Here is a 12,500-nt window from a genome sequence, read left to right on the forward strand (position 1 = left end):
CTAACCTTCCCTGTATTACTTTCCTGCTCACCCCACTGCAGAGCCCTTTGTCTTTAATGAGCTCTCCTTCCCCTCACTGGTTTATTCTTGGACATTTTGACCAGGATATCTACCTTCTTTCTTTGCAATATTGCTAACCAGCCATGTGTGAACTATACTCTGTTTTTTTCCATCTGTCCATCCACCTGTGGTGGCCGCGCATGGTAACACTGCGTCCCGGGCTTTAAATAGTTACACTGTGTGGAAGTTTTAGTTAAATAAAAGGATATCTTGGTGTACATTTGCAACAGAGAAGTGTTTTAATAATAAACTGTATGCGAATTACACCGTTAATATTCGAAATAGGATATTATTTAAAGCCCGGGACGCAGTGTTACCATGCGCAAGCACAACAGGCGGATGGACAGATGGAAAAATACAGAGTATAGTTGAATCGTTGAGTATACTTTTCACACCATTTTTTTTTCTATATGATTTCTTCCAAAGATATTCCTGAAATGAATCTCAATAATAAGTATTTCTAATATTTCATCCAGTAAACTTTCGAAACTTTACCCCTCCCGTCCACAAAGTCCACATCTTGATGCCATCATTCAGATCTGCCTTAATGCGTTCCTTTATTCACCTGTCACTTTACTCTTATGGTCAGCTAGAGCCGCAGTGTTGGGTCTATGGTAGGGAGTCTTGGAAACTTGGCTGACGACGTTCTCCGAGTACTTTGAGGTAGTAGAGAACTGAACCCAAGCAACTTTAAACTTTCAATATCTCCATTTCAACAAAGAGGTTTTCTCTTTTTCTAGTTTGTGGTTTTGTTCAGCCTTTGATTTTATTTGTCCCGTAATTGTCTGAAATCTGCACCAATTGTAGCAGATCATCATGCTATGCTGTGACTCAGATTTAGATCTTCATGTTTATAAAACTATCAGAATAGAATAGTATGGTACAGATAGGTTAGTAATATAGGTTAGAATTCATACTTTCATAGAAACGTCGTATAGTTATTTATTTTATTTATTGAAAGGAAAAGTCAGTTTCAGTGGTAAATCTAGAAATCTTTCACAGGGCGGCCAATTTCACACACACACGCGCACACACACCACACACACACACACACACACATATATATATATATATATATAGATATATATATATATATATGTGTGTGTGTGTGTGTGTGTGTGTGTGTGTGTATGTGTGTGTTTTGTGTGTGTCGTGTGTGTGTAACATGTGTACACACATGCGGTACATACTATATATCATATTTATATGTATGCGCACGCGCGCACACACACACTTATATATATAAAATATATATATATATATTATATATATATATATATATATAGATATATATATATATATGTATATAATATATATATATATATATATATATATATATACATTAGTAGTAGATTGTTGTTGAAATAATCATTAACCATGCAATTTTTTTGTATAATAATAATAATAATAAGGCACAGGATATAGGTAGGACGGCAGCCGTATCCCGATCGTGGTAGATATTGGTACGGCAGTGAATTGCGCATGCGTCAATTTCAGACTTCCTGCCGTACAAATAATATAGTGCGGTGAGGGTACGGCAGATTCTGTCATTGGCGCCGTATTTGTTTGCGGTCTTGACTTGCTGTAGATACGGCAGTTAGCTGTATCCGTTTACCAGTTTGCTAATCATACTGTATTATGTAAACCAGAGCTCGGCTTTAGGTGGGACAGTCACGCTTTTTGAACATCTGTCCCCCTTTTTTCAGTTAGCAAAATGTTCCTCCCCCCTGTTTTTGTTTTGTTTAGCTTTTGTGAATTGTGTCCCGCTTTTTTGTACTACAAAAAACAACACTATCCGATTTAATGGACCTGGTAAATTCTATCGTCTTCTCCGACAGCTGCAATATACCAATGAAGTGAATTAAAAGAATATGTAAAGTATAGCTATAACGGCCCTTGCAGCTGCGACGTCGGGCACAGAATAAAGAGCCGAGAAAGTCACCAAAGGTACGATGGTAGTGTATATATTTATATATAATCCTCTTTGAATCTCCTCTTCGGAATTCTTTTCAGGGCCGATTCGATCGTTCGTGACCTACGTATATACCATGAATTACCCAATTTTTGAAAGTTTGAGTCTTCATAGATGTCTATGGCTTTCTTCAGCTCGTTAAAGCCTAAAACATCTGTTTTTTTGTTTTTCGGAACGAAAACTAATGTATTATTCCGCCGGTTTCATGCTGTTCCGTCACCATTTTTTCTTGCTGTCACTGATATGGCCCAAAGACTGTGTATATACTTCAGTATATAGTCTTTGGATATGCGTGAGGTCGGTTAAACAACGGTTAGCGGCATGCGCAATTCACTGCCGTATACCAATATCTACCGAGATCGGGGTACGGCTGCCGTACCAATATCCAGTTCGTATAATAATAATAATAATAATAATAATAATAATAAAATAAGAATAATAATAATAATTAATTAATAATAATAATAATTTCCAATCCGGGGGGGAAGGGGGGGGGGGGGAGGTGACCAGTGTTCCCCACTTAATCCGCCCCCCCCCCCCCCCCCACTGGTCAGTTTGTATGTGTTGAACCATCGATCTGGTCTTAGAATCGCAACGATTGCTGTATAAACGGCAAGACTTAATAAACATGTTTCAGTCTACCAGACAAATGGTTTTCTATACTGTAGCTTCATTTTCTTTATAAGTAATGGGTGACTTATCTAGAAACTTACTTTTCTTGTTCGTAAGTCTCGATCCCAAATTTTCGTTTTCGCAAAGTCACAAATCTTAATCATTCACAAGTCAAAACTGCTCAGATACTTAGGAAGTGTCCAATTGGTTGTTAAATGGTGAACCCTGGTGTTAGAAGATATCGAAGGGTTAAGTGCAAAACTTGGGTACGAGTCATATCGTAACCTGTGATGGTGGCTGGAGAAAAAAAGAAGAGGAAGAATAAAAAAACTGTTAGTTATGTGATAGGTTGCATCAGTACTAGATGATATGCAGACATGTTTTCGGGTCTCCTCGAATTGTTGATTTAAATTTTAGCCACTAATTAGGCATCTTCACGAAATCATGTTCATTATTGGGCTTGACCAGGGATATTCCAGAATACCACACACATTTGATAAAATAACTGCCCAGAGGATTATGTTCGGAATAAATTATTGAGCAAATCGCATTAAAAGAGAATGAGGAGTAAATCTAGGACGCTATTTAAATTCTATTTATTTTTGTTTTCAGCAATTTTAGGAAATACTGTAAAGTATCGTGAATTTGTGCCAAATTGTGTATTTGTGTTTTAGCTGACATACTGGTTTGCTTTTCCATTAGTATGCAATTATTGTATTAGTACACACACGCACGCACGCACACACACACACACACATACATACATACATACATACATACATACATACATACATACACACACATATATATATATATATATATATATATATATATATATATATATATATATATATATCAGGAGAGCATCCGGGCCGGCTATGGTGGTTGCCAGATGTTGCTGGCTAGAGCCAAACGGTTAAATATTCTAAAATTCGGGGGAATGTATTGGGTGCCATTTGTATATATTTATATTTGTGTATAACAAAAATATAGATAGGCAGAGATATTTCTGTAATTTATTAGGTTCAAGTTTTTCTTAAACATGTCCATGAAATAAACTAAGAAATTTGAACAAGCCATCTCTTTTTCGCCCAGTGCATATTCGATGTATATTAGCATAAATACAGTGGCTCATTCCTATTAATTTGGTCCCTTTTGGACCTTTCTGAGAGGAAAATTAAATATATATATATATATATATATATACTATATATATATATATGTGTGTGGTGTGTGTGTGTGTGTGTGTGTGTAGTAAGCTTGAGGGATGGCAAACTACAGGAACTTAATTCATTATTCAGATCAACAGTGGCTCATTTTATTTTAAACCTACGTAGCCTGTCCATGGGTCCAATTGCGTGGTTCTGAAAATGTTAATGATGTTGCCAGTTGCATTCTAGGTACTGGTAATGCGCGCGCACACATTCACAAATACATATAATGTTATATATACATATGTCTATATATACTATATATACATATATATATTAGATATATATATATATATATATATATGTATATATGATGTATTATAAAAAAATAATTTAGAGACGCGAAATATTTTTTTTTACTGTAAGAAGGTCAGAGAGAGAGAGAGAGAGAGAGAGAGAGAGAGAGAGAGAGAGAGAGAGAGAGAGAGAGAGAGAGAGTAATATGATGATACCAACAAACAATAAACAATCATACAAATATACCATTTTTGTTTTTGTTATATATATTTATATTAAACTGATTAAAACGTATATCCATATTAATATATAATATTATATGATATATATATATAATATATATATATATGTGTGTGTGTGTGTGTGTGTGTGTGTGTGTGTGTATATAAATTATATATATATATACATATATATATATATATATATATATATCTATAACTATATATATAATATATATAAACATATATATATGAATTTTTTATCACATTACCGTGATTCATATATATACATCGAGCTACAAATGTCCTTTAATATCTAATTCGCTCTACCTCGGAATTAATATATTTTCACATATGTTAATCGAAGGGGAATTTTTTTGTTGATAATAATTCGCCCTCTTGTGGGTTATAATGTCACTGGAGTCCTGATTTTCTCTTCAGCCCACTGGGCGCTGGTTTGAACCCTCGAGAGGACGAAATTATTATCAACTAAAAAATTCGTTTTCGGTTAACAGATATGAAAATATATTAAACTCGAGGTACAACGAATTAGATATTAAAGGATTTGTGGCTCGATATAATATATATAATAATATATTATATATATATATACTATATCTATTTGTATATAATAAATATATATATAGTATATATTTGTGGATCGATATATTATATATTATAGATAATATACTAATATATATATATATAAATATATATATATATATATAGATATATATATATATATATATATATATATATATATATATACTATATATATATATATATATAGTATATATATTTGTGGCGATATATATATACGATATATATATATATATATATATATATATATATATATCATATATTACTATATATATAATCTGATAACCTTTATCAAAGGCACATAGATCCATCCAACTCAGGTGAAATGTGAATTCATTTGACATGTTTTTCTCTATATTTTAAACTTTGTTCTGTCCCCATATCATTGCATTTTAGTGACTTTGGTTTGCATCCTATTATAGACGGTGAAGAGTGCTTTTTTTTCATACAATTCTCTTAAATAATTGTCGGGATAATTGTTTGCAAATCAGTACGAGGAAATCGGGAAGTTGAGAAGTAATTTTGGCTATTAGAAATACATGTGTATATAATAGTTAACTGAATGTTGTATGTTACTGAATGCATCATTATTCAATGAAAAATTATAGCTTATGTAAGAATCTGATGACAAATTCTGGGTCGCACTTGCAATCTTGCTTTGTCATAACATTCACAATTATGTAATTGCGTGTCTCCTTGTTTTAACTGAAACTACACATTGTTGCGTTTACATGCTGAAAAGGACTTTTACTCGCTCATACATATTCAATTTCAGCATTCGGTCGTCACGTCCTTCATTTAAGTGCTAAAATGTTTGAAAATTGCCAGTCACTCGGTAAATACTGTCCGTCTCTCCCGACAACTGCTTTCACCGGATGGCTTTCTCATTTAGAAGAACAGTGTAAACATTTGAGGTGACAGAGTTCTGCTCTGCAGGACGCCACTGGAATTCCTGAGGAGGCCCATTTATATAAGATGAAAGTTTTGGGGTCCTTGAAGGCAGTGGCGGAAGGGCAAATGAAAGCTTTCCGTATGAATCTCTCTCTCTCTCTCTCTCTCTCTCTCTCTCTCTCTCTCTCTCTCTCTCTCTCTCTCTCTCTCTCTCAAACAAAGAAGAAAAGTACTCATGAGTTACATAAATGTGGCAGCTCCTAAGCTTATAGAAATACAAGTGAATAAATGGTAATTTTGCACTTTATACCTTCCACAATGGATTTGTAAGCCGTGTAATAGTCTAATATGCTAAGTAGCTAAGCAGTTATTATTATTATTATTATTATTATTATTATTATTATTATTATTATTATTATTATTATTATTATTATTATTCCAGAATACTTCGGGAAAAGCACAGCAACGACGAGGAATTCGTTGCTCTCTGCAAGCTTCGTCGAGGTGCTGCTCGGCACTCCCTGATTCATCTTCTCCATTTACCGGTAAGTCACTCTCTGTCAGTACGTGTTTTTAGAAAGCTCGGACGGACAATGAGGACGGAGGGAAATGAAAACGAAACGGCCGTTTCGGCGTCAAGGAAGTTTGGGGTGGTGGGGAGGGGAAGGTGTTCACTGAGGACGACGTCTCACGTTTGTGAAACGTTTCATCATGGCATTTGGGAAGATGATTTTGCAGAAAATGGTCCACTTGAAGAGCCGTTTCACCCATAATTGAAAGTAAAAGATGAATTTTCTTGATTATGGGTAAAGAGAAAGCTGTAGGGAGAGTCCTAAATGAAGTGATATTTAATCTAGCACTTAGGCAGAGATATGTTTAGAAGTTTATGGTGAGTGGAATATTATGGAGAAGTGTTGTAAAAAATAGTGAGGCGCACCTTTTTAAAGCAAATGTTCAGCAAGCAGAGTTTTAGGAGTTTCAGTGACGATGAGGAAGTTTTTGACGTACTCTAAATCAACATATTATAGTTAAATTTCTGTGTTTCATTTTATATGATCAGCTTTTTATGTGAGATCATAAAGAATGCACATTCAAATAATAAAGTTTGTATAATATATCTCAAAGAAAAATTAACAAATACCTTAGTTTACCATTAGCTGCTGTGTAGAATTCCATTTTCTTTGACGGTGAGAATACTGATGTCTTGAAATAGAAAACGTGTAAAATTGCATTTACTCGTATACTATGTTATTTTGAGGATCTTATTGTAAGTTATGATTTTAAACCAAGTCATTATCATGGCCACCCTTAAATCTCTCACCGATATTGGCATGACATGTTTGTCGGTAATAGTCCGAATTGCGTGAAACTGGATTGTATCCTGTGCAAATTAGCTTGCATGATGAATTGCGAACGGATACCACAAGTCATGAAGTTTTCAGCTTGCTGTCTAAAACTTATTTTACCTCTAACTTTTTTTTTCTTGTAAAAATTACAACTTTTTGTATGAAACGCATTCTTTTTTATGATCCGTGTTTATGTAATGCACTTGCGTTCCTGTGATTTGCTCAAGTATTTTTTTTTCTAATATTGATGTGTACTATAAAACAGTAAAGTTTATCCATTCCAGTCAACAAAAGACTCGTGGTACCCTTGATAGAAGCAAAACTAATTTGACTGTTAAGATGTTGAAGTTGAGGCACGAACAGTGACGTATAAAGGATCGTTTTGATGTGTGCATGATTGGATACACGGCTTAATTCTGTCGCTCTGTAGTTTTATTGGTTTGTTTGTATGGTGTTTGTACGTTGCATGGAACCAGTGGTTATTCAGCAACGGGACCAATGGCTTTACGTGACTTCCGAACCACGTCGAGAGTGAACTTCCATCACCATTTGTTTGCTTAAGTGACCTCTTGATTTAAGAATTTGGAAAGCAGCAAACAAGGCAGCGGAATAAACCAGGATAGTCAAACACAAACTAAGGCGTTAGAAGTAACTACTGACCTCAATTTTATGCTTTCTGTGTTGTTTCTGTCTAAAATAGGTTAAATGCTAGCTTAAGATGTTTGTACTAGGGTACATAGGAATTTTTAAATTTTATTTTTATGTACTTTCAAGAGGTAGAGAGCCAAAAAAAATTTTTTTTTTTTCTGTACTTTCAAGAGTTAGAAAACTTGAAATGGTTTTACACTGTTGACATAAATTAAGTCAAATTGGTATTTGTGGGCCGCTTGCCTTTAATGGTAGCTTTCGTTTCTCATAGTGTAGTTGTATACGTAAGACTGGGTATTGTATATACAAGTACCTTTGGCCAAAATTCTACATTCAGTTCCATTCTATATAATATTTACAGAATTAGCCATAGAATATATAACTTTTTTCATGATTTCGGAATCTTTGCTTTTAAATCGTAGTCTTTAAAAAAATATAAGATAAAGCGGTAAACATTTTGGGGTTGTCAAACATATAAAGTTCGGCTCATGTATGCATAGATCATTAGTATCTGCTTGATAATGAATTAAATGTATTTGAAAGTTAAGAAAATCGATTTTTACCTTATTCGTTGAGAGTTTCATTAGGTTATGTTTGCCCTCCTGCGTCGTAATTGTAACTCTTCCGTGCTTGGCTGTATAAACTTTTACTTTCTTAAACATCTTTCCATTCAGTAAAAGTCCTTTTTTTTCCCTCCTTTTTTATGCTGCGCCGTTAAACTAGACGAACCCTTTTAAACTAGTTTAAACACCCTCTCTCTCTCTCTCTCTCTCTCTCTCTCTCTCTCTCTCTCTCTCTCTCTCTCTCTCTCTAAGTCGGCTGACAGCGAGAGTGATGTATGAGTTCCGTGACCTTTCAACGAATAAAATCAGAGTGAGAATGTACATTTTATCTTTAATGGGTCTGTTTGAGGTTGCATATACCTTGAAACAATGCAAAATCAGCGTACGAATGTATTGGCTTTTAGCTGTGAAGCTGACTACGCCTATGATAAACACGGGTCGTGGATTTGATCCCTACTGAAAAGGAGTCTGGCGGAATGTGATAGTGAATAATTGACGTCACTCGTGAAGCATTGCGATAATTTATCTTCTTTTTACCGTCTACCTTTTCCTTTTTTCGCTTTTTCGAGCGAGAACATAATACATTCGCTGAACTGAATGAAAGGAAAGGTCATGTTCCACATCTGGGTGTTTCGTGTACTGTTTTACTTCACGTAAGAGTATGTAATCACAGGGTATAGCGGATTTATGACGTGATTTTTATGTTTTATTGAATAATAGTATAGTTTTTCATCCTCTTGCGAAGTGTATACTGTAGAGGAAAATTTAGCTAGACTTTCTGTAGCGAGACTACTCTAGAAGTGCCCTCTCTAGAGGTTCTACATAAAAAGAGGTGATATATTAAATCTAGTGAGATAGTGTATTCTCGAGGAACACTTTGGCATCAGATTTCAGATGTCACAGTCAGGGTACGTAGTTGCTGCAGCTGCAGCCGTTGTTATAATGGAGGTTTTGAAGGAAAAAAGAAGAAAATGTTAAGCAGAATGTGCCATGCATATGTGCCCCGCGCAATGTATTTAAATTTTCACTTTCTCGAAAGAATCGTCACATATTATGCTCCCGTCATATTCTGAGGTTCCCCAAAACGCTTGATAGGGAAGACGATGGTATTTACGTTGAAGGTGGTCGGAGACAAGAAGGAACACCTGAAAGCACTCAGCAAACCTTACAACCAGTAGCATCTAAATATACTTCAAGGATGGCCAGAACTTTAGAACCAATGGTTTCTGAACATGTTTAGCGTTATATTTTGTAAAATATTTACCATAATTGGCCACTGAATATTGATTTTCTGCTCGAACTCTCGAATATATTGACAGGGTGGGCTACACGTCAGATCCAAATAAATGGTTTGGCAGTATGTAGGATATTTACGATTCAAATACAGTCCTCCTACCATGTTTGCACTGGTGGTTTTCCATGAGGTTTAGTGCAGCAATCATGAAGTGAAAAGCATAAAATTATTTTCATGTAGTTTCCACCATCACATCGTCTGCCCCATGCACTTTTCATTTTTTACATTTCTCTTACTTCCCTGTTCATTTGACAACACAGATTGTGCCACATTCTTATGATTTCAAATTCAGGAACGTTTAATAGATCGTATTATAATATGTTTGTCAGTTATCCTTTTATATTTTAGGTGAATTCGTTCACCAGCTCTCTCTCTCTCTCTCTCTCTCTCTCTCTCTCTCTCTCTCTCTCTCTCTCTCTCTCTCTCTCTCATACACACACACACACACACACACCATGCGTGTTAAAAAGTTACATTTTTACTCGTAAATTTGCTTTTTCCTCTTTTATTTTATTTGGTTTCTGGAACTTGTCGTATCATAATTATGCTAAGCGAAATGCCATGGTAACTAATTTTCAGTATTTAGACTTTTAATAATAAAAATTGACTGAATTTGGAGTATATTCCTTATGTTCTTCATGCTCACTTACTATTTCTATATTCACATGTGACTGAAAGAGAGAAGAATGAATTAAGAGACCGATCTTTTATCACGTTGACTTGGTTAGTTGCCGAATTATTCCCACAACGAAACATAAGATGAGAAGTTGAAGAGGAAGTGCAGAAAAGGAAAAGAGAAGCGATAATGAAAAAAGGACCATCATTAGTGAACAATGCAACTTGATCGCAGATGATAATAGAACCCCGCTGGGTCCAATAGCTCATACCCTAAACCAGTAAATTTGGAAATGGCCCGGGTGGAGACTGTGACACACGATGGGCGGCGGCCGGGAAGTGGGCGGGACAAAACCGCACTGCGTTTGACGGGGGTGTTGTCATGGGGAGCATAGCCATGCTATCATGCTAATACTCACCCCTCGAGGGGAGAGGCCTCTTCGCGTTGATATCAAACGCTCGGGAAGGTTTATTCTCCTCCGGCAGCCTAGTAACAATAAAAAGTTGCGCCGAAGGAAAATCCTTCGAATATAATAGAGATGGTCTTTGTTTACTACACGCGTGCTCTTTTGATTTCGCGTGCTTCCTATCTGTGCTGGCATTTTGTGTAAATAGTGAAAAATACGTCAGTTACTTCCCCGGTGAATCTTTTGGAAACTCTTAGACAAAATTTAATCATTATCAACTTGATAAGCAAAGTTACTCAATAATATACCGTAGTTTGTAAAGCCGGACGGTCTCCCCAACCCATGAAGCTTCATCGCGAGTAGTACTTCTGGTATTCCAGTGCACCAAAATTCTTTGACCGTTTCTCATTGACTCGTATGCCCATCATTGTTGTTCTTTAAAATACTTACTGGTTTCACTTAATCTTTTGCGAAAGTCTGCGTTGATTAGGTTTTTTTTTCTTTCTTTATTACTATTGTCTTCACTTAACATTCCCTTAAGTTTTTGCATTTTCTTTGGTATTGATTCTCTTCTCTTTCTTGTGATAAGGTCAAGTCTGTTTTGTACTTTCACTCAAATACTTCTGATAATTGCCCATTGGCTTTTCCTAAATGATAATAAGTACAAGTGCTGCAGCTTGCAAATATATATATATATATATATATATATATATATATATATATATATATTATATATATATATATATATATATATATATATATTATATAGTATATAAAAATATAGAAAGATATAAAATCGTTTATAGGAAGACAGAGATGTGAAAATAAATGTTGAACGTGCAAACAAAATGACAGATAGACAATGATTTAAAGACAGGCTAACGGGTAGACAGATAAAGACATGTTTCTATGTCGTGGACAAAGCAAAATATCTGGAGTTACCCAAATGCAACCTTACCCTTTTCTGTACAAAAAAACGACACCAAACATCCCCATTCCTAAACAGCTTCTTTTCACAAGCGTCACGTTGTGAAGGTCCTTCGTTGCGTGAGTATCGTAACAGGAAGTTCCAAAATTGACGCCACGAGATACGCGAAACAGGCGTTCACTGGATTGCTTCCTACTCGGTTCTATGTACGTTTTTGCGGAAGTTTTAAATGAATGATTCTCTCTCTCTCTCTCTCTCTCTCTCTCTCTCTCTCTCTCTCTCTCTCCTCTTCCTTTGATTTCTGTTTCTATTTACTTTGAGCAATGTAGTGTGGTCTGTTGCATCCTGTGTCATTCTTCAAATATTTCCCTTGTGTCTTGTAATCCCACATGTCAGGTGTGCATTGTTTATTCTTCTGTTTCTTCTTGTCCGCTTTCCTCGTCCTTTAGCATTACAGCTAAAAACGATTTGTGTGGTGTCATGGGGACGATTATCGTTGTGGTTGTCCAAAAGAATGTCAAAAGGCGAAGTCCCCTACCCTTGCTCATAGCTTCTGTTGGTTGGGCAATATGAAAATTATTGACTCAGTGTGGGTGCCCTATTTTTCCAGTCGGGTAGGGCTTGGAAAGGCTTTTGTATTATTGTTTGTCCCGTCTCTGTTCAGGTCTTGCTCCTTTTCATTATTTCCTCTGGTCTTGCGTAATGTAAATTCTGACTCATAAAATCAAAATATACATAACATTTTAGATTTTTGAAGATGGTGTTCTCCGGTGGATTAGGCGATATGGAGTAATCATCGTCTTATTTATGCTTGAAAATCTTACCTAAACTATACATTAACAGGTTAATAAACATTTTAATTTAAAAAAAAAACTTGTACACCGACCAAAACTTTCCC

At 35.4% G+C, this 12,500-nt stretch overlaps 1 protein-coding gene across 1 annotated transcript in view; it reads left to right on the forward strand.

The window, feature by feature from the left end:
* LOC135222617 (uncharacterized) overlaps positions 1–12,500 on the forward strand; it is a 775,758-nt gene that overhangs the window by 225,348 nt on the left and 537,910 nt on the right. The window contains exon 6 of the mRNA XM_064260717.1: positions 6,244–6,346. Coding sequence (XP_064116787.1) covers positions 6,244–6,346 — 103 coding nt within the window. The remainder of the gene's footprint in view (positions 1–6,243; positions 6,347–12,500) is intronic.

Source organism: Macrobrachium nipponense, chromosome 8 (assembly GCF_015104395.2).
Source record: "Macrobrachium nipponense isolate FS-2020 chromosome 8, ASM1510439v2, whole genome shotgun sequence".
NCBI classification, from domain to species: Eukaryota; Metazoa; Arthropoda; class Malacostraca; order Decapoda; family Palaemonidae; genus Macrobrachium; species Macrobrachium nipponense.